Raw genomic sequence first — 26,353 nt, 5'->3', positions numbered from 1 at the left:
CAGGACCAGGGCAGGAGGAAGCCGCCTTAACCCCACTGCTCCACCAGCCAGAAGCCATCTCAGTTAAGTGGTGCCCAGCCAGAGCCTGAATCCCTGTCCCAGTCTTACACCCAACCTCCTGCACCAAACCTGAGTCCCCCTGCACCCAAGCTCCTTCCCAGAGCTTGCACCCTGAAACCCCTGCTGGATCCCAATGGCCTGCCCTGGCCTAATCCCGGAGCCCCTCCCACACTCCAAACTCCTTGGCCAATGACCAGAGCCTGCACCTCAACCCCCTACCCTAGCCTGCTGAAAGTGAGTGAGGATGGAGGAGGAAGAGGGATGGAGTGAGCAGGGTGAGGCCTCAGAGAAGGGGTGGAGCAGTGGCGGGGCCTCAAAGAAGGGGCGGGAAGGAAATGGGACAAGGGTATTTGGGTTTGAGGTAGATCTTACATTGCACTTAAATTCAAAAAGCGACCTTGTGGTTAAAAAGGTTGGAGACCCCTGCTGTATGGCAGTGCAGCTGCTAATTGAACCCCAGCCAGAGGTTTAGGGCTGCCACATAGGGAGCTTCCTGGCTGGGGAGGGGTACTCCCTCAGCAGCAGAAGCTCCCTGCTCCGGACACTGAGTTTGCTGGTAGGAAAGGGGACATAAGGAGGAAGCACGTGGCTGGGACAGGAGAGGGCCAGAGGGAAGGGGAGTTTGGAGCGTGCAGTAAGTGCTGGAGGAGAGGTTTGATTACCGCAACCGGGTTATCTTGCAGCTTCCTGTTAGGAAACGAAACACGCTCCTCTAGCTTCCTGCTCTGGGCGAGGGGGAGCTGACTGCGTGGGGTAGGTGGGGGAAGTGAGGTGGGGACAGAGGGGAGTTTGGGGTGTCTTAACTTGTTTCCCTCTGGGCTGCAGGCAGCAAGAGTTAAACCCTGCATATGTCAGCACAGCAGCCCCAGCTGGGCTGCAGACATAGGACTCTCTTGTGGGGTGGGCTGGGGGGGAGCAGATTACATTGGGGTAAAGAGGGAGGGTGCTGATGTCTATGCAGTGAGGTGGGGACACAGGGCCATCTGTTTGGGATGTCTTAACTTGCTCCCATCTGGACTGCAGGCAGCAAGAACCGGACTGTCTTAGCACAGCAGCCCTTTCGGGGCTACAGACATGGGACACTTCCCTGGGCTGGGGCAGGCTGTATGGAGTTCTGCCAACATCTCAGATGGGTTAAAAGCTTTGAGGCTGCTTTTGAATATTGGAACAAAAGGCCTAGCTGATGACATTTGCATGATTGCATTTCAAACAAAGTGTACATAGGTGTAAATGGCTTAAGATAAGAAAGGAAAGGGATTCTGGTAACAATTTTTTTAGCGTTGTAGGTTTGTGCAAACTCTGATCGGTTACAACAGGGGTGGGGAATGTCAGGTTTTGGTTGGTGTTTTGTTTTGGTTTTGGGGGGGGGAGTTTTTGCTTCTCACTTGTGTGGCCCCCAACTACATTTTCTGTGGATTATTGGCCCCCAATCCAAAACAGATTCCCCATCTCATGTTACAACGACATGTATTGTGTGTGTATAGAAACGATGTAAAATAACACGTGACCTCTTAAAATTCATTACTATAATGAATATGCAAATATGGAAATAAAATTTGACTGGTCCGCCAAAATTTTGTGAATGGGTTTGCCAGCCTATGGTATAAAGGTTGGGACCCATTGGTGTGGAGGGAAAATTTTTAGGTAGTATATTTAGATATCCAAGCAACGGAGCATTCTGTGCTCCTAAGGACTTCATTGGGAGTTGGAAATACTAGTACCCCTAAAAATGAGTTCGTTTTTGCATAAATGCCTAATTATGGACTTTGGTGCTAACATTAGGCAAACAAGTATGAAAATGTTACCCTGAGTATAAAATTCTCATTTCAGCTGAGGGACCTAGGATTTTTTTTAAAGATTATTTTTTTAAAAGCACTACATTTATGCACAAATTTTCTATAGGATCGCTGAACTACCTTCTGTCCTGTTAACCAGCAGAACTCAGTGTGTATTTAAATCCTGACTCAGCCACATTTCATCCAGGATGACAGGATGAAAAGCTTTTTAACCTGAAAGGCAAGGCCAGTTCCCTATGAGTGACTAGCCAGTATCTCACTGCATGATCTATGTTGTTTAGCTGCAGATCTGGGACACAGCAGGCCAGGAGAGATTCCGAACCATCACACAAAGCTACTACCGCAGCGCCAATGGAGCAATCCTAGCCTATGACATCAGCAAGAAAAGCTCCTTCCAGGCCATTCCTCGCTGGATTGAGGATGTGAGAAAGTACGCTGGTTCCAACATAGTGCAGTTACTGATTGGTGAGTTTGGGGAATTAATCCCTTTCTGGATGAATGAGGAGCTCAAAACTAGATAGCATCAAAGCACTCTGCCAACACTAACCACTCACACCACCTCTGTGAGGCAGGTAGGAGTTTTTTCCTACTTTTACTGAAGTCAGAACAGACATAATAAAGTGAAATAATTTGTTCAGGGGAAGCCACTGTCAGAAACAAGATTCCAAGGTTGGGGCTTCTGGGTTCCACTGTCATGTTTAGATATCACCACCTCAGCATACCTGTTTTTTCCCCAACTTTATTTTCTGGGGAGTATATTGTGTATTTGAATCCATATTCTCTTGCTTCTCAGTCCAGCATATACCCCACATTGTATTACATATGATTTAGGCTCCCAGGTAATGGACCATTACCCCCTGCGCTAGGCACAGTACAGACAGACAGTTCCTGGAAGTTTAAATGTCTTGAGTTCACATTATGGCAGATAGGAGGTTTCCTCTGCTTTTCATTTTTTTAAAAACCTGCTAGAGCTTACGTTCTCTGACTTCCCTCCCTGTTCAGTGTTGTTCTTGTAGATCTGAATTTCAGAGTCAGGCACATGGGTGAAAACGCACGCACCATTTTGCACCTGCTCTGTACTTGTATTTACTGCAGTTGTACGTGCAAGTTGAGTGTTTGGCACACAGCTGTGCACCTGATCTTTGAAAAGCCAGTTCCTGTGTGTAATTTCATTTCTCATGGGCAATGACTGTGTCAGGATACTTACTATGCAGGACAACAGGTTAGCCTTTTGGTGCTTAAAGTCCAAAGAGTGAATGTTAGTTTAATTTTATACTAGAAGACTTGCCTAGATCCTTCAGGGTAGGAGGCTGGTGGTATGGGAGCGTGAAGGAGTCAGGGCATAGCTTTGGAGATGTGGGGGGCTCAGGACAGGACACTGGAGGTGTGGGAGGTGCCGGAGTCAGGGCAGGGCCTTTGAAATGTAGTGAGCTCAGGGCAGCAGGATGGGAGTGTGGGGGTTCAGGAGTCAGGGCAGAGGGTGAAGAGGGACAGAGGGAAGGATGCAGGAATCAGGGCAGGAGGTGGGGAGGAGGGAGACTCAGGGCATGGGCTGTGGCCACTGGCTTCTCCCCAGGATGGCCCAAGATGGCAGGGACTGGATAGTCCACCCATCAGCTTGTCCCAGAGGGGAAGTATCTTGCCTACCAGTTTGTCCCCAGAGGCCAGGTGGGACAGGGTCTGGGGAGCAGTGCTGGCTGTCCCTGCTGGTGATCCAAGGCCCAGTTTGGAGGCTGGAGGAGGGGGTACACAGACCATCCCATGCTGACAGAGAGGGAACTGACAGTGGGGGGACTAGCTATAGCTTTTCTGGGGGGACTGCTGGCCAGCGGGCTGTCTTCCCCTACCACCACCTACTCCAGCACAGTTTGGAACAGAGGGACCACTTATCCAGTCTGATGGCCAGCAAAATGGTGAACCCCAGCCCCAGCTAGCCACTCTCTTGGTGGTGCAGCTGCTCCCAGTGGCCACTGCAGTATAGCTGTCCCCCATGCTCGCTGCCCCCAGTGGTCACTCTGCAGTATTGCTGTCCCTCTGATCAGTCCCTTCCCTTTCCACACTATGGAAAACAATCCCATTCCAGGCACTTCCCATTTTCCTGACACACGCAATCCCTGACCTCGCTTTAAGTTAGAAGAATAGGAAGCTGCATACCAAATTTGGTGGCCCTTACCAAATTTGTTTTACTGTTTAGGAGGAGTTCTTGAACAAACGGACTCAAAGACGGATGGACAGACAGACAGACGCACATTTCTAAAATATATAGATAGATAACGGCATGGATCAGAGTTCTGCATCCAGATCTTGCAGGCTGAGCAGCAGCTCTCGCTCATTCTCACTTTTATCTTTGTTTCTCTATCCCCAACTCCTGCAATGGTTTTGGCTTTGACCACCTGCCCGTTTTCCCTGCCTCACCGCAGGCTCTTGCTGCTGAATACCCCACTACCATGGTCCCTGCTACTGTCTCTTTTCTCCTTCATGCCCGCTCCTGAGCATTTGCACAGATACCAGGAATTATAAAAAAGTTAATCTGTAAACCGTTCCATTTTCTTCTGCCAGGAAACAAGTCTGATTTAAGTGACCTTCGAGAGGTTCAGCTGGAGGAAGCTCAGAATCTGGCTGAACAGTATGACATCATCTGTGCCATAGAGACGTCTGCGAAAGACTCCAGCAATGTAGAAGAAGCTTTTGTGAAGATGGCAACAGAGCTCATGATAAGGCACGGAGGCCCCATGTTCAATGAGAAAAACACAGACAGCATCAAACTTGACAGCAAAGACATAGCAGAAGGCTGGGGATGCGGTTGCTGATACAAGCTAGGTGGTATCTCTGACTTTTGCTGCAATTTAGAGGGATGTCTTCCCCTCAGACTGAATAGCACAGTAGCTGTATCCTCCTGAGAGACCAGCATTTTTGTAGAAGTTAGACTACAATGCAATCAAGATTGTCTTTTACTTTTAAAAACGAACTTGATTGAAATTTAGACCTGAAAGTTTAATCTTCCTTGATGTTTACTCTGTATTTGCCCCTGTTCTTTTCTTTGCTGCAAACTTCTCAGTAAGTTATGAATCTGAGGGAAGCAGCTTGGAACTGTTTGTTGGAGGACCGAGGAAGGTAAATCAAGAAGAAATCACCATATACCTGAAGTCCTAAACCCTTCAGTGTGGGTAGCTGGCAAAGGTGTCACTATTTCTGCATTTAAGTCAGTCAGCCTTGATAGGGTCTTTTAAAATTCTCAGCATTCCACAAGTGATCACATACACCAGACAAGTTACTAGCTAGTGTCTATGGCAAAAGTGTTTCAAGTATCGACATGCTTGATTTGAACATAGGACCCAGCAGCAGCCATCTCTCCAAGACACTGGGCCATCCTGGATGCTTTCTCCTTGAAAGTGAAATTTGGCACATGGACCACTAACTACTGATGGTACTAAGCCAAGTGGGCTGTCACTCTGATTTTTAAAAAATCATTCAAATAGTGAAATCAGCCTGAGCAATAAAAATTGCTTGCTTGTTTAGCAAGAGGAGTCAGTACATTTCTTAAGTTTACTCTTGGAGAAGGAGGGGTTTGATTTTTTTACTTATTTGCACAGTGAATAGTTTATTTTCCAAGTTGGTATCATGGAGTTTTCACCCTCAGCTTATTCATTTCATTCCATAACTCAAGAACAGCACCACTGGAAATAAGAACTGGAGAAGCCTTGAACAGACTTTATTAGCCATGATTGACTTTGGAGTGCTGCAGTATTCCTCACTGGTCACATACAAAAGTTAGCCCAATCCCATGTGATTAGCATTGGGTTTTGTTGCCAGAGGTTTTATTGCACAAGTCCTTAACTACAGCCTGGGCATTTGATGGGACAGTGAATTTCAAATTAGCTGAAGAATGTCTGAAATATGATTTCTTGGCTATAGGAAAATACTGAAACCTCTCTGATTCCCCCCGTCCCTCACAATCACACATTACCAGTTGCTTTTCATTTCTTGCAAATCTTTAACAAGAAAAATCTTCTTTTACTATTGACCAAAAGCCTGCATTATTATCTAAAACTGATTTAATAATCCAGCTAAATTGGCTTAAAGATGTAGCTCTTAATTATGAGCTTATGTTGCGTCTGTAGTTAGAAAGTGCTGAGCAACTATCCCTGGATTTATCTTCTCACGCACCTTACAAACAGGGATTTACAAGAGGAACAGAACTGGATTTTTGAAGTCTACAGCTTAAAGCCAAGGATTTCAGATAATGATATTGGATGCCTGACTCTAGATATTTTACAAAGAGCTTGATTATCAGAAGTTCTGATCATCAACACATAAAAAGTTGTTTCAGGTTGCTGCACTTAAAAAAAAAATGAAGGCACCCAAAAATCAATAGTTGTTTTTTAAAGTCTTAACCTAAAATGATAGGGTGTATTTAGGTTATTACCACCAGGAATACAGTTTTTGGCCATTCCACGCATGCCATCAGGAAACTAAGAAAGGGCTAATATCATGGACCCTGTTTTAAATGTTGATTTATCAGAAAAATCCTTTCCCTGCAGAAATTCTTGAACTATTTTCTCGTCTGTCTTGATTTTAAACTAAAGTAGTTGACTAAAGAATTAGGTTTGTTTTGTAGACTGTTTGCTTGTGATTTAAGATAAACTTGACTTCAGATTTTATAGTTGTAAGAATAAAGGGGCCTTAATATTTAGTTAAATTTTCACATTTGTTTTATTTGGAAATACAGGGTGAAGCACAAATACAGTTTTTTAGTTTAAATAGGGCAGTTTTCCAGGATACTCCAGGATCCCCTGCATCCAAAGATAAGAGGAACCGAGTGTCCAGAAGTAACAAAACACTGCAGATGGAGTTTTCCAAAACTCAAGGCAACTAATATACTATCAGTTTGTAAACCGCAAACCTCATACTTCATCCCCAGAGAAGGGATAAAAATTGGTTTAATCTAGAAAAAGGTCTGATTAACAACTAAAATCAGTCCTGAAATCTTTTTTCTATTGAAGAGATACCATGACAAATATATTCAAGATCCTCTCCTGTTTATTGATCAGTCTATATAGTCTGGGTAGAGTTATCCCAACTAATTTTTGAAGTGGTCATATTAGAAAAGCTGCTAAGGTCTTAATCCAGAGAATACTTGTATCTTATCATCATATTTTATTGTGCGTCTGTAGGCCCCAGTCCAACAATTTGGTGTGCCTACTCATGGGCACTTACATCATCACTCCACAGTCCTTGTTTGCAGGACTGGGGCCAAGTTACATACTAAAACCGTGCTGGAAAAAATTCATGTGCATGTAAAAAACAAGTATTGAAACGACTTACATCACAGCTGAGCCTCTATTGCATTCTAGGCCTGGATGAGCTATTTGTTAAGAGCCAGACAGAACCTGGATCCTACTGATTGCAGTCAGCACAAGTTTTGTCATTCACTATAAATGAAGGCAGAACTGAGCCCAACATCTGAAAGAATAAAAGCATGCGACTCTTTAACCTTTGTGTAGCAGCCAAACGGAAATAAATCAAGCACTTTATTTTGTCTTAATCCTTTGCTATGGTTCATCTGGTGTTTCAACTCCAGTGTTGAAATTTTAAGAATCCATCTGCAGAGCTTAGTCTGTTTCACTCAGAAGTTGTTATAAAACGCAGTACTTGTTGTTTGTTTACTGGGCCTTCAAGCCTTTAGCTCCTTGGATTTTTCCTTTAAAGCTATAGATGCTCAGTCAATTGCACAGTGTTTGGATTCATAATACACTGTTTCAAACTATCCCAGCAGAGTATACTATACACATCGCCTGAGAGTAATGGTACAATCCTCACTGATGCATGGTTCTTTGTACTGAAATATATTTAACTGAGAAAACAGAATTTATATCTTTTTCAATAATCCCTTTTATAGACTTTGCTGTTCAGCTAGCCATAGATCCATAAATCATATCCATAGCTATGCAATCTAAGCCATAGGAGACAAATCCTGCTTGCTTTATTTTCAGTAATCCCATTGAAACCAAAAGGAGAATTGTGCTCGAGAAGGGTGAGCATGATTTGTCCCTATATTTATATGCACAAAACTATTCCTTGGGAATCTCAGGATAGAAATCTGCAGTGATGTACATCAAATGAGTGGTTCAGTAGCATGCAACCATAATTTAAAAATTAAATATTTGCCGAGAGCCTGTTTGATGGTAGTTGAACTTTTAACAAGACAATAAACAGCCATTATACTATTGGACAGTGCATTAATTGCTTTTGGCACATCTTCTTAGCCTACCATTACTTTTATAGTGTTTGTCATTTGCATTTGACAGTGCCAGAAGTGTGCTAGGTAAAGTAGAGATTCAAAAAAAGGGGCATTGGTCCCTGGCCAAACAGCTTACAAAAGGTGAAATTCGGTAGATTATGCTGAAATGAGAATACTTACAGGAGCTTATTCTCTGTCTGAACAGTACTGTTCCCTGTTTTGGTTTGGATACAACTAACTTTTAAATTCATCTCCTGTTGCTGATGCAGTCCATTTTGATGGGGAGAATTTGTACACATATTTATAACTGTGTCATTTTCAAATAAATGTGTATTAGTACAGAACCTTGATAATTTGTTTTGTAAAACAAACACTGAAAATAGGAGAAAATCCCATAATTACGGTATCAGCTTTACTACATTTGGGATCATGCCACATTATGCAGTGCTTGTTAACCTCATAAAGCGCATCTGTCCCAGCTGACGCTCTGCTTCAGGAAGCTTCACAAAAGCTTTGGCTTTACTTCAGTTTTTTTTCATTGCCTCTGGAGTTCTGTACCAAAAGTACACTATCAAAAGCCTCCATAAGATCAGATATACTAAAACAATAGGTTTCATTTTTGTGTAGAGTTGACAAATTGTTCAAGAAGCACTGTTTTTAAACAATATTGAAAAGTTGTTCGTGATTCTACCCTGACACATATTGTTCACTTTAATATCTTCACTTCCATTATTTCATGTAATAGTCCAAAACAGTACCTGACTGATGGTCTCTTGCCATTTGGTATTGATCTCCAGTAATTCTGTAGTGATATTTTGAACCAATTTTACATTATGTATGTGTGTGTTTTATATACACACACACACACACTCCCAAAGAAAACTTGTATACAGTAAATAAATATCACACAAGCAGGTTTGCATAATGTAAGTCTCAAATTTAATGAGCATTTATTGGCCAGTTACTGAGTAGTTGAAATTGGTTTTTCAACCACTATACCTCTCAGCAAGTCAGCTATACATTAATAGATCAACCTGTCCACTGGAGGAAACTCATTAAGAACCCATTTTTAGGGTGGTGGTCTTATCCCAGCTCACAGGCACAGAGAGACCAAACGGTTCGCCCAAAGTCACATAAGCAGTCTGTGGTGGAGTGCCTCTCAGCCATGGTGCAGAAGGCATGGATGGAAAAAGAGGGCAAAGCAAGAGCAATAATACAGTCTGTCAAGCCTCAAGACTGGCAAGATTTAGCGCAAATACTTTAAGGCTGTGTCTAGACTGGCAAGTTTTTCCGGAAAATCATCTGCTTTTCCGGAAAAACTTGCCAGCTGTCTACACTGGCCGCTTGAATTTCTGGAAAAGCACTGACGATCTAATGTAAAATCATCAGTGCTTTTCCAGAAAAACTATGCTGCTCCCGTTTGGGCAAAAGTCTTTCCGAAAGACTTTTGCGAAAATGGCGATCGGGGCTTTTTTGCGGAAAAGCGCATCTAGATTGGCCACGGACGCTTTTCCGCAAAAAGTGCTTTTCCGGAAAAGCGTCCTACCAATAGAGACGTGCTTTTCCGAAAATGCTTTTAATGGAAAACTTTTCCATTAAAAGCATTTCTGGAAAATCATGCCAGTGTAGACGTAGCCTAAACGCAAGAGTTTTTGCGTTAGAGTATTTGAGTAAGAGAGCGTCTATATTGGCATGTGCCTTTGCGCAAGAGATTTGCTTTTGCGCAAAGGCATCCGTGCTAGCGTAGACACTCTCTTGCGCAAGAAAGCTCTAATGGCCATTTTAGCCATCGGGCTTTCTTGTGCAAGAAATTGATGTTACCTGTCTACACTGGCCTCTTGCACAAGAATACTTGCGCAAAAGGACTTATCCCTGAGCGGGAGCGTCAGAGTATTTGCACAAGAAGCACTGATTTCCTACATTAGAAAGTCAGTGTTCTTGCTCAAATACTTGCAGCCAGTGTAGACAGGTGGCAAGATTTTGTGCAAAAGCAGCTGCTTTTGCTCTAAATCTTGCCAATGTAGACACAGCCCAGGACTCTAGTTATTCCGGACCTGACTAGTCCTTAAATTGGGCCTTTAGGCTGCTCAGATACACTGCAGGACTGGCCAGCATACAACTATTCCAACTCTAGGAACACAAAGGCCACATTTACAGCCTGCTGAGCTGCTCTGGGTACTCCTCAGCCTGGGTCTAGACCATTCTACTGTATATGAGGGCTGGTCTACACTTACAGTGGTGCATCCTGCTACAGTGCTTAGTGAAGAGCTGCCACCAGGATTTCTGTTGGTATAACAACAGCATTCAGCCGAGTGGATTTTCCACACCCCGAGCGACATAACTGGCTTACATTTGTAGCCTAGATGAGGACTGAGTCACAAAAGAGGTTTGACTATTGTTTCACCAGTGCATATTGAAAGTCATTGTGAAAATGATTAGCAACTGTCTGTAAATGGGTTGGAGGGAAAACGGAAGTAAAGCGTATTTTCCAACACTAGTTGTACATTTATTACATCTCTGTTCTACAGACCTCATGAAGTACAATTGTCCTGTGTGCGGTCTAAATTGATAGCTAGCCTTTGCAAGAGATTACTTAGCCCTCAGTTACATTCATGTACCTACAAATCCTTATGAACTTACTGGTAACAATATGAAGCTACTGGAAGATTCTAACTTGGATATCTTGGCATGCGAGCCTTCAGATTACACATAAGTCTCTGGGTTTGTTTGGCTGCATACTAGCCATCCCCTGTGTGTTGCTGGACTGGCAGAAATATTGCTTTGAACAGTGTTCAGTTTAGGGATGTTAAATATCAATTAACTAATCAAATAATTGATGGGATTTCCATCGACTGTTCCATTAGTCAATAGGACTAGCGTGCTTTCTGCCTTTGAAATGTACATGAGCCCCAACGGGAGACTCTTGTACCTTTCAAAGATTGATAGGCCGTGTGGAGCCCAGGGCCAGCAGGGAGCCCCCCACTAACCCTGGGCTCCGTGTGGGCACTGGGGCTCTTGTACATTTCAAAGAGGAAGCGCCTCTTCTGCGCCCCGCCCAGTCCCATAGAGCTGGAGTTGGGGGAACTGGCTTTTAAGCCAGCTCCTCCCAGCACCCATTCCTTTACCCCCCGTTTCTGCCTCTTTGCGCTAGAGGAAGCCAAGGGGGAAGCGACTAATTGATCGGTCACTGAAATCCCTAGTTCAGTTCAGAGTGCATGGGCACCCCATTGGGCTTGCAGAGTCACAGCATCACCAGGATGTAACTGACCACTTTGTAACATTCTTTGAGACACTTGAGAGCAGATCTTTCAGCAGCAGCGTGGCAGGGTCCCTCCCCCCCGCTCCATCCTCTCCTCCCCAAGATTAAAGCAGGCCCACCCAACTCGCAGACCCTGAGGCCTGGTCTGGGGGGGGTTAAAGCAGGCCCTGAGGCCTAGTCCGCAGTCACAACAGGCCCTGAGGCCTAGTCCACGCCCTGAGGGGTTGGGGTAGAGGAGTCCAGGGGGGTCCAGGCCCTCCCTCTCCACCGGACCCCAACCCAGGGCCCTAATAGTGCTGGGTGGTTCCCACCACTGGCTCAGCGGGGGTGGGGGTGTCCTCCCCAAAATGCGCCAAGCCCACTGGGGTTTTCCCTGCCCCTTGCCCTGGGTTGCTTCCTACCCCAGCCTTGTGGCCGACGGAGGTCCCACCTGGCAACGCTGGGCTGGCGGCAGCAGCAAAGTCAGCCGGTCCCATCTCTGGGGCAGCAGCGCAGGGGTTGTCCACTGCAGCGGGGCAGGCGGGCCCCCTGGAGTCGGCGTTGGGGGCGTGCTCACCCCGGGGATGGTAGCAGCAATAGCGGCGGTCCCTCCGGCTCGGATTCTGGCAGCAGGTCCGCCGGCGGCCCTGCACCTGGGGCTGGCGCTCCTTCCTCCCCGGCAGTCCACCCCAACTGAGCAGCCCAGCAGCCTTTTATAGTGAGGCTGCACTGCGAGCATGCCCGGTAGGGCTGTGGGGGAGGGGCATATTCTACCCAATGGACGGGCTCCCCTCCCTCCTGCTCAGTGCAGGGCAGGCTAGCCCCGTCACAAGCGGAAAGAGCATTTAAGCTCCCAAAATCCCTTTGTAGATCTTCCCTGGCAGAACTGAACCATATGTAGCCATTTACACCCATGCAAAGTGAATGCAAAACCCTACCAGGTCAGAGAAAGGCAGTATTTTACACTGATGTGAATGACGACACAAGATGCAAGAGCAGTGGAGACTCAGACACCTGGTGGAAAACATAACACTATTTTTTTTCTGTTACTAGACACTGAGGGGCTAGATAGCTCCTTGAAATAAGTGGGAGTTGAGTCTTACACATCCCTGCATGAAAAACCATTGAGCTTTTGAATCCTGGCTCCATTTTATTTAATTTAGTTTCGATAAAACACCCCAGTCAGTCCTTGTCCCTCAACAAAATGCAGCCAGCATCAGACAAAGAGCAAATAAGTTCTCCATCTTACCCTGGACTCCTGGTTCTCTGTATATTCCACCCCCACCAAGTGTGAGCAAAAAAATGGGGATGCCGGTGACCTTGCAGCATGCTCTGAAGGGCAGTAGATTCAGGCCGTTTTGCACCATGGCTAGAGATAGAATCATAGAATAATAGGACTGGAAGGGACCTCGAGAGGTCATCGAGTCCAGCCCCCCGCCCTCAAGGCAGGACCAAGCTCCGTCTACACCATCCCTGATAGGTGTCTATCTAACCTGTTCTTAAATATCTCCAGAGAGGGAGATTCCACCACCTCCCTTGGCAATTTATTCCAATATTTGACCACCCTGACAGTTAGGAATTTTTTCCTAATGTCCAATCTAAACGGTTGATGAAATGGTGCAGAGAGAATAATGTTTGACACTGAATCTATTTCCATTGCATCCTTCCTGCCATAAGCAACTTTTCCTTTATGTCAAAAAGAGACTTTTGTATAACTGAAATAATGCCGGAGAGGTAAAGTTGAAAGCTGACAGGCCTGTGCACAGCTTCTCAGGAGAAGAAGGGAGAGAGGAAAACACAAGGCCATGCATCTTTGACTTCACAAAATCGAGTGCTAAAAATAGATCTTAATACATTCAACCTAATCTCGTAGTGTAGATGTACCCTCAGGCATTGTATGTAATAATTGGAAGGCCTGAAGTGTGTCAGTGACCAATCAGACTTTACAATTCTTTCCCATATGTTCAAGTGATCGGTAGCATTCTGGGCTCATTTTAGATTTTGCAGTGTTTCAATGGTGACCACCCTGTTGTGCAAATTCTTTCTGGCAAACCAATCTACTGTTAGGCTTGCCAACCCTTCAGGATTGTCCTGGAGTCTCCAGGAAATAAAGATGAATTTTGAATTGAAGATCACAACATGTGATGAAACCTCCAGGAATACGTCTGACCAAAAGTGACGACCCGATCTGCTCTTTAGTTCTTATACCGTATTTTCCGGCGTATAGGGCGACTGGGTGTATAAGACGACCCCCTATCTTTTTAATTAAAAGATAGGGTTTCATCTTATACCCCAGCGCCCCTCCGCCTCCTTTGCTCCCGGTGTCCCTGGTCTGCTGGAGATGGTCCCCAGCAGACCAGAGGCACCGGGAGCAAAGCCGCCAGGAGCGCCTGGGCTGCCCCCCCCCCCCCCCCCCGCCGGAGCCCCTCCGCAGCTTTGAAAGCCTCGGGGGAAGCCGGCGGGGGGGCATCCCAGGCGCGCATGGGCTGCCCCCCCGCCGGAGCCCCTCTGCGCCGCCGCGGAGGGGCTCCGGCGGGGGGGCAGCCCATGCGCGCCTGGGATGCCCCGCCGCCGGCTTCCCCCGAGGCTTTCAAAGCCGCGGAGGGGCTCCGGCGGGGGGGGGGGGGGGTCAGCCCATGCGCGCCTGGGATGCCCCGCCGCCGGCTTCCCCCGAGGCTTTCAAAGCCGTGGAGGGGCTCCGGCGGCGGGGCATCCGGTGTACAAGACGACCCCCGATTTTTGGGGGATGTTTTTTAACATCAGAGGTCGTCTTGTACGCCGGAATATACGGTATGTTACTGGGCTGCTTGAACTCCACAGGTAGTAGAAAGACTTGGTGCAAAATGTGATTCAGATGCAGGGTGTATTATGTATTTTAGGATAGTGCTTAATTTGTAATGAAAGAGGCCAGGGCTCAAGCAATTCTTTTATTCTCATATCCAATGCAGCAAGCCCAGATGTGCTGTGATTATGAACTTCCATGCCTAGAAGTACCGGGACCCCTGGCAAGGCCTGGCACAAATTAAGCACTGCTTTAGGATAGCCAGTATAAATTTCTTACTGGAACTGGATCCCTCTGATTACCAGGTCAATGGGTTTTCTTTTTATTTTACTCTAAACTGTAGCTACACACAAAAAAATGTATAGAAAACACCATATCCATGTGAATACTGTAATTTAGGGAGACATGAGTGACCAGTGCATGTCTGGGAGCTAGGAACAGGATGGGAGATTATTTCTTTTAAGGGGACTAGCAAATGTTAAGAATAGGTTAGTGCCCTCTTCAAAGTTGGTTTTGTTTTTTCAGAGGGAGACAGTTCTGTTTTGTACTCTAGAAGTGTATTCGGCCCTCCTCACACTATGTGTTCTATTATGCACGTGTACACATACACACAGAAACAGCTGCCTTGTTTTTCCTTCTAATATTTTGTGGAGCACTGGAACGCAGACAAGCAGGATGACATCACAAGTGCAGATGTGATAGCTGAGCAATCAGATGCAAGGGAGTTTTTCTTTGGACTGTTAAATAGCTATAGCTGAACAAATTTAAACACAAAAGTGAAGGAAAATTCTTTACTTGAGGAGTAAGCACTCCGCTCATTCAGTTAGTATTTTTTCCCTGCTTGCTTTTTTTACATTAGCTACGCAGGCACTGTCTACCCTGGAAGTCCAAGGAGTCCTGAAAAATTAAAAGGAAGTGGCAAGACCTTATAAAATGAATAATGAGAAAGGACCTTTTTTGAAGTTTGGCATTTATTGACATTTCTTTTAACACCATCCATAGTAATATTTAAGATCCCTAGCCCACTCAGTTAATATCTAATATCCACAGACCCCTTTCCCAAATAGGCTCCAGCAAAACCAGGGGAAACCGAATGAAAATTCCATTTTTAAATCCCCCTTTTTAAAAGCCGCCATTTTTAAATCCCCTTTAGTCCAAACTCCGTGCCCGCGGCTACACGTGGCACGGAGTAGGTAGTTCAAATGAGGATCTCTAATTTGAACTACCGGTACACCTCGTTCCACGAGGAGTACTGGTAATTCGAATTAGAGATCCTAATTAGAGATCCTAGGACTAAGTTTGTTCCACGAGGAGTACCGGTAGTTTGAATTAGAGATCCTAATTCGAACTACCTACTCCGTTCCGCATGTAGCCGGGGGCACAGAGTTCGGACTAAGGGGGACTTAAAAATGGCGGTGCAAGTGATATTTAAATCCGGGCTTCATTTGCAACTCCAGTTGCCCTCATTTGCCTACCTAGCTCGAACTAACGAGCTAGTGTAGACATACCCTCTCTTACCACGCCGTACTGTAAATCTTCTTGCGCAGAGCAGGTGGGCAGTGTGGATGCTCTGCAGGTTCTTGCGCAAGAACCCGCCAGTGTAGACACAGCCAGAGAGAAGTTGGAAATGGGTGTATTCCTCCTTAGTTACAGCTTCTGGAGGCACCCACGTGCTGAGACAAGAATTAATTAATAATTACCCCAAAAAGGCAATCTCCTTACTGTAATTACCAGACAGAAGCAAGTCTGCTCTAGACCTAAGTAAATGAATATTTTAAAAACTCAGAAAGCTATGTTAAATGTGGGACACAGTTCATACTTGGTAAAATAATGTTTGTTGCTTTAACACCAAAAACTGAGAATAGTGCTGATAAAATAACATTCATTGTTTAATTTAAGACCCTCTGTCTAGAGGATTGCTCAGTAGAATTGTTGTTAGTGGAAACCGAGTGAAAATTCCATGCTGAATGACAAATGTGACTGTTCAAAGCCCTGTATGGCTCGTGACTGTGCCAGTATAAATCCCAAGTAGAACTCCAGCCACTGAGATCAGACTCTAGCCCACTTGTCAGATTTAATGGGTGAAGTGGAACAAAGTTGTAGATTCTGCCTATAATGGAGAAAAAAAGGTGCACTGCTTATTTTGTAATATTGGAAGAAGAAGGTGGTTGTTATTTCGTAACTGATAAATGCTGACACTTTTGAGAGCCTAGATGTGCTCAGGGCTTTTTCCCTTCTTTGGAATAGTGCCTCACTTGATTACTGATAGTTAGAAAATCCAGTGGCCTAGGGATCTCCAGCATTCGAGAGAGTCTGGTTTAACACATTTGGTTGGGGGCAAAATGCTCTAATTCATATTGAATTTACTCACTGCATTCCAAAATTACTTAAAGGGCTGGAGAACTTCAGTGTTACAATGAAGTAAGTTTCATTTACTATGATACTGACAATTAGCAACTGATGTATTTCTCTAAAGAGATTCAAGCCTCATGCTTCTATCACTGGTAACCAATTTGCATTTAAAATGTTCTTATGATATTAACCAGATAGTTTGGAATGTGAGAAGACAAAGCAAGCTTGCAAACTGTACTATAGTGCTTTTTTATATTTTACCTTCCTCTATTTATGAATTTATAGTATAAAAGTTTATTTTTAAAAATATTAAACCTACCTTTTTGGTAAATTTTAGCAAAGCCTATGGTGGATACATGGTACTTTGTATCATTAAACAAATGTCATTAAAATATGCATTTGGGAATTAGTATTTTTGTTTTCTTCTAATATACATACCCCACCACAAATTTAACAATTGCTGGAATCTTAAAACCAGTAATTTAAAAATGTATGTTCACCATCCTTCACTTGCTCGCTGACGTTGCATATGGTCTTCCATTTGTGCAGGAGTGGAATTTGCATACACTTCACATGCAAGTATTAACTGCATCCCTACACTCACTTGTGCTTCTGTCTGAATTCAAATGAAGATGATTCACACAGAAGGGTCCTACTGACCATTATGCCCAGAGGCTCATGCGAGAAATTACAGTGGACGCTTACATATTGGGAGTCTGTATTTTGTAGAGTGCCTCTCTGAGTTTTATAGTTAATGCACTGATACTTCTAGCTAGCTGGAACTTTGAAGATCATAGCTCGGAGTTTACTTTCTCCACAATGGGGTTTTTTCAAAACTACCACCACACGGAATCTGGAGCTCAGCTCAGTCACCTAATAAAATTAATTAGAGCAAGTCCTGTTCCCACTCTGACTCTCATGCACATTTTAGCACAAGTGGCATTGGAAGAAAGCTAAAGCAGTTTTAACAACTGATACAACCTTTTCAAACAAGGAGGCTAATACTGGGAGGTAGTTAGCACAATCGTCTTCCTGTCTCTTCAAAAGGAGTTGCACATGCCTTTTTAAGAGCGCCCTGCAATTGGCCTACAGTAACGTGGCTCTGCTGTAGTGCTATTGCTTAAGTGTTTGAGACTACTGTAAAATACACTAATGATTTTCTTAGTTTAGCATGGTGCTGTAATCTCTCAGGGGCAGGACCACAGTTACGACTTCCCTGTTACCCTTTTCTAAGCACTGTAATAAGTCCATAGGAACTTCCCACAGGGATGGGAAATCAAGCCTGAACACATTCTAATTTTCCACCCTTCAAATGGATGCCAAACTCACATTTTCAAATGTTTCCTTAACAGACTTCCTTCCTTATATGAGATATCGTGACTTCATGTTTAGAAAAAATGGCAAGATGGTAGGGTTTTCGATGCAATCATTTATATTTTGCCATTGGTATGCATGGTGCTTTGGAGAATTCTCTCTTATAACTGTAACCTAACTATGGTGCATAACAGTAAAGTGTTTCAAGCCTTTGAGAGATTTGATCAGGTTTTGAAATACTGTGATTCCGAGCCTACAAACTAGTAACTGCAAATGTCTAAAAGAATAAAAATCAATACCGGAGTATATTTGTGAAGTCCAGAGCCGCAATGGGAGGCCACAATGAGTAAAAACATCATCAGGTCTCATCTCTACACAGGAAAGGCTAGAACTGTTATAACAGTCTTAGCACCTCTGACATGTAGAGCAGTTCTCTAGTTTGTCTATAGCAGGCATGTCCAAAGTCCGGCCCGGGGGCCAATTGCGGCCCATGTTCCGGTTTAATACGGCCCCCCAGGTAATTTGGCAATATCTATCTTTTAAGGCCCCCAACGAATCCATATGTATTGAGATGAATACATTGTAAAATCTCAGTTAATGTCAGTTGGTCTAAATCAGTTATAAATATATCTGGACACAACATGTATACCTGGTGTTATGTTCCTGTTCATATTTTTTGAACTTAAAAGTTGACAGACAACCTTTATTACCAATAATATGTAATGTACTTTACAATGTTCCTGACATATATTTCAGCTTCCTGGATTTTTTTTTCATCTGGCCTTCAGATATGAAAGGCAGAGTGATTTAACACCTGTTTAGATTTGTCATCCATGTGACGAAATGAAAAGTATGCCGTTTGCAATAAACTTTGCATAAAATAGTTAATTTGCATTTAATTTTAATGGTTCAAAGAATGTCAGGCAAAATGGTCGGCCCTCACGCATGTTCACTTCATCAAATCTGGCCCTCTTTGAAAAAAGTTTGGACACCCCTGGTCTATAGCAACCTTTTTCAAACTTGGGTTATGGAGCTGCCAAGCTAAGTCCCTGACAGGCCCACACTGCTTTGTTTCCTTAATATGTCTATAGCTACGGAGCCTTTCAGTTCCCATTGGCTGCAGTTCACAGTTTCTAACCAGACAAGTAGACAAAACTAGAACCATTATCTATAGGCTTGGAAGAGTTCGTGTGTTTTTTTAATCCGTAAATATTCATTTCATCAAGCACACACAAACCAACAAAAATATTTCCATTGATAATCAAAATGTTCAGAGAGGCAAAGCAAAAAAAGTAATGCTGCTTGAGAACTTTCAGATGCTTGATTAAATAATATATACTTTGTATATTTTGACATGTGACTTGATTGTGTGTATTTTAGGAGTTATAAAGCTTCCTTGTCTATTGTCATTAGAATCATTGTCTCCTCCTCATTGTCCGACTCCCTCCCCCATCTTTTTCCACATTTGTAAATCAATAACATTCCTGCTTTTAAGACACTGGCCTTCTTGTGTCCTGTACTGAAGTGGGCAATCCCTCCTCCTGCGGTCACTAGATGGCGCTGCTGCATCTCATTTCCTCATTCTCCGGTTTATCTCGCATTTTCATGATCTGTTCTGTCCAATTAGACTGAATCAATGGGGTTCTACAGTAGTTTTTAATTAAATGCTGCAGGTACAAGACATTGGTACATGGGTAACTGAGGTCCCATTTCCCACGGTCACAGTGTTCACTCACCACTGGGGGGACTCTGCCTCACCACCTAGTAAGCTCATTGACTCATAAGAGCCAGAAATATAGCACATAGAAAAGATCTGGCCTTAATGCCCTTCCCCAAACAAATTCTAATATTTAATGCAAATCATTTGTCTGGAATCTAACTCTTATTGAAAGTAGGGGTGTGAAGGACTAGTTGCTCCCCCACCCCCTTGCTGCCTCTGTCAGATAGAGACAGCAAGGTGAGGGAAAAGAGGGAGTACTTTAAAGCGGCAGCATCGCAAGAAGCCCGGGGTCAGCTGCTCCATGCAACACTGCCATTTTGAATGCACTCAAAGAATGAGCAAACGTGCCTTTTGTACCGCAGCATTTTCACTTCTTTTCCTGTTCACTTTCTCATTCTGTTTAATACCTACCTCCTAGATGTCATTGTCTCTCTCAAACACAGCTGTCTGAAGCAAATACAAAATGGAAGACAGACCTTTTATAAAAATAGTCCCTCCCATGAGTGTGTTTATGTTCATGAGGAGGCAGATTTAAGATTACATTAGGAGTGGGTCTAGCTCTAAGTGCTGTCAATCTGGATTGGTCCTGGAGAAGGTTAAAAAAACCCAAAACCCAAGGTTGTTTTTCTTAAAGGCCTTATTGAATTTCATAGAGATGAAACCAAAAGGGCACTATAGAAATTATTCTAAAAACTGCAGAATGTAATAATGATCATCTTTCATCTACCCATACATAAAAAAGTTTGTTAACTTTAGAGATAAGGTTGCTCAGGTGCATTTCCTATTACCGTATTTTCCGGCGTATAAGGCGACTGGGCATATAAGACGACCCCCTAATTTTCTAGTTAAAAGATAGGTTTTCGTCTTATACTCACCGTATAAGACTACCCCCCCTTAAGAGGCCAACCGGCAGCGCCCCAGCGCCCCTCCACCTCCCCGGCTTTGCTCCCGGTGTCCCTGGTCTGCTGGAGACGGTCCCCAGCAGACCCGGGGCACCGGGAGCAAAGCTGAAGCGGCGGCGGGGTCCCGCGCCTCTGAGGCTTTGCTCTGGCAAAGCCTCAGAGGCGCGGGACTCCGCCACAGCTGCGGCTTTGCTCCCGGTATCCCTGGTCTGCTGGAGATGGTCCACAGCAGACCAGAGGCACCGGGAGCAAAGCCGACAGTCTGTGTCCTCCGGGGCGAGAAAAGCCCCGTTCCTACCTGCAAGTCTGCCTGTATACCCGATGTATAAGACGACTGATTTTTGGGGGATGTTTTTTAGCATAAAAAGTCGTCTTATACGCCGGAAAATACGGTAATTAAATGCTAGGAATTCAAGAAAATTACCACTTCAAGCAAACTTAACATCCAGATCAATCCCACAAGCCTTGCACCACCTGCCTATTCCAATACCCAGCTCTGGCCAGAAGCTCTTTGTTTGAAATAGTCAGTGTTTGACAATGATGGGGCATTGTCATGTTTAATTAAGGGAACCCTGTTTTAAGTGAAAATATTTCAGTCATAACCATAGAGCTGATAGAGTGACTCTGTAATGAATTAAAGTCTAGAGGGTAATTCAAAATACCCAATCAGGTTAATCAAGGCCATTTCCCTTTCTGTATATAGTTCCTTTATCTGTATGTCTGTTTTATTTCCCTTTTACTACTTTTATTCACTCTCCCTTGTCCATCTTTTTTAATGACAAAAACAAACTTTCACTGTCTGTTGCACTTAAAATCTGCTCAGAATACATGTTTATGACTCTCTATTCACTTACTCCATAAGCTAGAATCGCCAACTCTGTAACTATTCCAGGAAATTCCCCACCCCCCATGATGTAATGTCATTTTCTTAAAATAGCCTATTAGAATCTCCCAGATAGCTTTCAATACTCACCTGGAAATTGCTGCCAGTTCCCGGAGACTCCAGGTCAATCCAGGAGGGTAGACAAACATACTACAAGCCACCATGATACCCATAACCTACTACTGGAACAAAAACAAAGAACATAAGAACATAAGAACGGCCGTACTGGGTCAGACCAAAGGTCCATCTAGCCCAGTAGCCTGTCTGCCGACAGTGGTCAGCACCAGGTGCCCCAGAGAGGGTGGACCGAAGACAATGATCAAGCGATTTGTCTCCTGCCATCCCTCTCCAGCCTCTGACAGACAGAGGTGAAGGACACCATTTTATCCCCTGGTTAATAGCCTTTTATGGACCTAACCTCCATGAAATTATCTAGCCTTTGAACAAGTCTTTGAACAAGTCCATTGCTGCATATTATCTTACTGTAAAAGCCAAAGTGACCATGCCTCTGCTCTGCAAGTGAAGTCAGGCCTGAAAAGAGCACCAGAGTAACACACTGGGTGGATTGACAACAGCTTTTCTCTATTGCCCTCTAGAGGATATGAATCTGGTCCTATACAAAGCTGACACTAAATAAATCCTCTGGCCCAGAGAGTGGTAGCTCTCCTACGTGACAGCCCCAGGTATATACTACCAGTTTCTGAATATACTGTATTAGTCTACAGGACCTTAGTTTAAAATTTTTTAAAAAAATATTTCATCAGTGGGTTCATCAGTTTGAAGGTTATAAAATCACATCTTAAAAAATCATTGTAGATCCCTCCCAACTACCATTGGGCATAATAGGGACACCAGTTTAATAATAATACAGAGGGTCCCATAAATACTAAGGACACCCCTGAATACAGGTTTTATATTTTAACTCTATTAATGTGCAAGCATTGCACAAAATGTACAAATTATAGTACACATAAGCATACAATCCCTAGGACTATAATACCTATAATGTATAGCTTTAGTTGTAATGCACATTTACTTTTGACCAACTTAAAAATGGTTTACTGTTACTACTCACCATAAATGTGATGGATGAAATATCTGTTTGAGCACAGACATATCATATTTGGAGTGACAGGTGATAGTTTGATTCTTTAAGTTGTTTTCTATACAACATTGCTGATGAAGATACTTTGATTTCATTCTAGTGAGTGATGAAAACTCATTTCCACACATGTAAATTGTAGCAAATGGCATCAAAAACTTGACAGCCCCGTGGGGAACTCTGCTGTCATTTGCATCCAAACAACTTTTGTTCAACCTCATTCTTAAGTCCATCATTAGTTGAGGACCAGGAGAGTCTCTTGCTCTTTCATTGACTAGTCTTGACAAGAAACATTTGTGAAAGGGTAGCAGATCCATCTGTTTGTGTTTCCCATTGAGAGAAGTACCCACATAATTATCTCACCAGTTCAGTGAGATGTTGCTTGCTATTGTGACTATGGTTTGTTCATTGTCAGAAATTCCTACATGTTTGGGAAATTTCAGTGTTATTTCCCTCCACACAGCAATTCCAGCTTTTTTGTCTTGGACTCAGTTTTCTCCTGAACATTGATGATGGTTGCCTTCAGCCCTTGAAAGCCTAGATTTAGCTCATTCAGGAAAGAGACTACATTTGACAAGTAGTCAGGTCATTAGAGCCAGGTCCGTCGCCCCATGACAGCCATCAAACTACTCTGTGGAGCAATAGCTTGATTTTCTTGCTTCCCATCTCATTACATAGAGCAGAAAAGATTCTGGAATTCAAGGGTTAAGCTTTTATGAAGTTTACCATCTTCACAGCATTTTCCAGCACCTCCTGCAAGTTGGTTGGCCTCCTTTTAGCAGCAACTGCTTCCCTATATACACTGCAAACCACCACATTACATTGGGAGCGACTGCTCTAATACTTCTCTCTACTGCACTGTGCCTACCAGTCACTGGCTTTGTTCCATTGGCACAGATGCCAATACTTCATGACCAGGTGATATGTTGATTTATGAAGCTGTCAAGCAACAAGAAAGTCTCCTCAGCGGCTGTGCTAGTAGGCAGCAACTGGCAAAACAAAATGTCCTCCGGTAGTGCACCTTTGTAAAAGGTACGTATGTGTATACATAGGGGCTTTGTCTACACTGGCCCCTTTTTCGGAAGGGGCATGCTAATTTTTGAAATAATTGAAGTATTTGAAGTAGGAATAAGAGATCCTCTGGAAAAGGGCTTTATTCCGGAGGATCGGGCCAGTCTAGACGCTTTTTTTCCGGCTTTTCCCCAAGCCGGAAAAAAAGCGGCGGACATGTTTATTTAAATCCGCGGGGGATATTTAAATCCCCCGCGGATTTCCCTATTCCCACTTTCAAAATTAGCATGCCCCTTCCGAAAAAGGGGCCAGTGTAGACGTAGCCAGGGAGAGGGAGGAAGGTGGATCTGTGCCAGTCAGTAACATAGGGAGCCTGCTTAAAAGCCAGCTCCCTGTGTGCACCAGCTCCCACCTCCCCGCCCCCACTGCCTCCTATACAGAGGCCGCAGAGGGGAGGGGAAGGGAAGGGAAGAGGGCTGTACCCAGGCTCATCAGTTTACCATTTCCTCGTCCAGTTGAGAGCAAGTACTGGCAGCTAGAAATACAGGTCCCTGAGTTAGGATATCATTGGCCATTTCATCAATTTGATGTGACACTGTGTTTGATAATGGCACTAACTAAATTCATGTTGGGGCCTTCTGTTCAAGCATCATGCTTACTACAACTGCCGATGGTATTAATTCCTCTGCTATGGTGTGAGATTCCCCTAATTTTGCACCTTTGCGATTTACTAAGGATGATGCTTCAAGTGCCTTAATATTGGTGGCGGCAGCAGCAGAGTGCAAAACTTTCATGCTCAGCCTTAGCTGTGCCCACATCTATTTGAAAAGTTCTGGGGGTTTGTCCTTGTGTTGCTCATGTTTTGTTTCCAAGCCTGTACAGAAGCAATAGGGTGATCACAGTCCTAAATCAGGCAGGACAGTCCTAAAATGTGCAGTCCCAGCTTGAATGACTCTAGAGGCATTTTTTCTGGATTTCCTGTGGTGCTGCTCCACACCTGTCCAAGACTCAAAGGCAGCACCAGCTTCCTCCCGGGGGAAAGGGGAGGCTGAGGTGGGCCTTAGTTTCCTCCATGCCAAAAAACCACAACCCTTGCTCTTCTCTCTCTCCCATTGTCCAGCCTCTGGCCTGGGTGGGGTGGAGCTGGGCAGTACTAAGGGGTGCCCAGGAAACCGAGCCCTGAATCCTCTGCTTTCCCTAGGCAGCATGTCCAGAAGAAGGAAGGCACTATGTGCCTTGAATAAAGCCAACAGACTTGAGTCACCAGCAGGAGGGATTGAACCTGGGACCTTAGGAGCCAAAGCCATGTACATCTACCTCATGAGCTAAAAGCCAAAGGGCTCATAGCAAAGGGTGTAGAGCAGACTTCATGCTCCCCTTCTCAGTGGTGCTAGGTTACACCTGCAAGTTGTGCCCTTGGGCAGCCACCCAGGAGAAATTCAGGTGTCACTCAGCTGATTAGCAGAGCACCCATAACCAGCAACATGTGTTTCTACTGATGGTGCACATACACACATGCGTTGGTGCACATAACATTCATTCTGCACTGGGATGGGAAAAATCAGAGGGAACATCAGTGGGGACACAGCCCAGGGGCTGTTCCCAGGCATGCCTGGTCCAGCTCAGGTGGAGGGTCTGGATTCCCCGCTATGGCCTGGGTGGCTTACTTTAGCCTGACTCCAGCTTCTGGCCTGGCTGGGGATAGAGCCTTATGTGAAGAGGAGTGACAGGGAAAGGTTCCAGCATGTGCCCTACTTTTGCAAAGAAGAGAGTATTTTAGGCTGGCACTTACCAGGCCTCCACCACACAACACATCCTACAGCTGAGGTTAATCACTATCTCCAGTCCTATTTCTTGTGTATTTTTGTCATATTTATATTTCCGGTACAGATCCTATTTGGTTCCTGGTGTCAACCTCTCACTTCACAGGCTGAGATCCATGTATTCATTCAATCATCATCTTGCCAGCAATTTCATCAGTGCACTTGTATCAGCCAGGCTAATTGAATCACTTTGCTTCTCCTTGTGATACGTTGTGTGCTCTTCTTAATACTCCCTGCCTTTAGCCAGCTGTTCCAAACATACAGAGCTACATGTACAACCACTCTTCCCCCCCCCCCTCCCCACACACACACACAACCTCTGAGCGGAGTTCAACTGGGTAGTTGGCTAGGCACCTGAACCCACACTGCACCGTGATTGAAGGGGAGAGCGCTCTACTGCAGTGTCTGTGTTCTTAGTGGTACATCTGGAGATCAACCAATTACTTTATTTTATAACAACCAATTCCCACAGTTTAAAAGATTCAGCTGAGTAGCCTATAATGAAAATGCAGTAACTGAAATAAATACAATCCACCATTGCGCAATTTCTCCTGTTCCTCCCGGAGGCGTTTCACATACCACGGTTTGGGAACCCTGCAGAAGAGATACGGTTACTGATGAGGAACTGCTCTCTCGTCTTTGGGGATGGCCGCTGTAGGAATTTATCACTCATGGATGGTGGGCTGCATGTACTAATTAGTATGCAGGACAGCCCTCCCCCAAGGGAGCAGCGTACAGAATCCATGCAGTGGGGCATGAGCTGCAAACAGCATCTTGTAGCCTTTAAGGAAAACATTTGTCAAGTGTTTGTGACCCTAAAAATGTGTACAAGGCAGCTGGCTACCTCATCAGGAAGCCTACTTGATGGTCCTTGCTCATGTCTCTATGGCATCAACAAGCTAAAGTGCCAATTCCACCTAAGCAAGACCAAGGCAAACTAATGGCAACGATTTTGGAGACTTACGAGTGTTACATTTCAGTAACATGCTTATATAGCTTTTCCAAGAATGGGGCAAGATTCCCTACAACTGTTATCAGCACTCTTTCCCAAAAGTTTCCACTGATGCTAACACTGGAGTGATTGCATTGTGTACACCTTCATCTCACCATAAAAACCTTCATTTAAAAT

At 44.4% G+C, this 26,353-nt stretch overlaps 2 protein-coding genes across 6 annotated transcripts in view; one reads left to right on the top strand and one right to left on the bottom strand.

Annotated features, from left to right (window-relative positions):
- RAB43 (RAB43, member RAS oncogene family) overlaps window positions 1–26,353 on the top strand; it is a 67,297-nt gene that overhangs the window by 15,290 nt on the left and 25,654 nt on the right. The window contains exons 2-3 of one of the 2 annotated variants that reach the window (XM_006125840.4): window positions 2,138–2,321; window positions 4,416–8,441. In XM_006125840.4, the coding sequence (XP_006125902.3) occupies window positions 2,138–2,321; window positions 4,416–4,666 (435 nt within the window). In that variant the 3' untranslated portion in view covers window positions 4,667–8,441. Of the gene's footprint in view, window positions 1–2,137; window positions 2,322–4,415; window positions 8,442–26,353 lie in introns of those variants that run through there. The other variant, XM_075939658.1, reaches the window with a different exon arrangement.
- LOC102454815 (haloacid dehalogenase-like hydrolase domain-containing 5) overlaps window positions 15,059–26,353 on the bottom strand; it is a 46,329-nt gene continuing 35,034 nt past the window's right edge. The window contains exons 9-10 of one of the 4 annotated variants that reach the window (XM_075939655.1): window positions 21,379–21,470; window positions 15,059–16,227 (exon numbers count right to left, since the gene is read on the bottom strand). In XM_075939655.1, the coding sequence (XP_075795770.1) occupies window positions 21,413–21,470 (58 nt within the window). In that variant the 3' untranslated portion in view covers window positions 15,059–16,227; window positions 21,379–21,412. Of the gene's footprint in view, window positions 16,228–21,378; window positions 21,471–25,553; window positions 25,819–26,353 lie in introns of those variants that run through there. The other 3 variants (XM_075939656.1, XM_075939654.1, XM_075939653.1) reach the window with 3 other exon arrangements.

The sequence above is a fragment of the Pelodiscus sinensis genome, chromosome 11 (assembly GCF_049634645.1).
Source record: "Pelodiscus sinensis isolate JC-2024 chromosome 11, ASM4963464v1, whole genome shotgun sequence".
Classification (NCBI taxonomy): domain Eukaryota; kingdom Metazoa; phylum Chordata; order Testudines; family Trionychidae; genus Pelodiscus; species Pelodiscus sinensis.
This window is presented reverse-complemented; position numbering and strand designations above follow the sequence as displayed.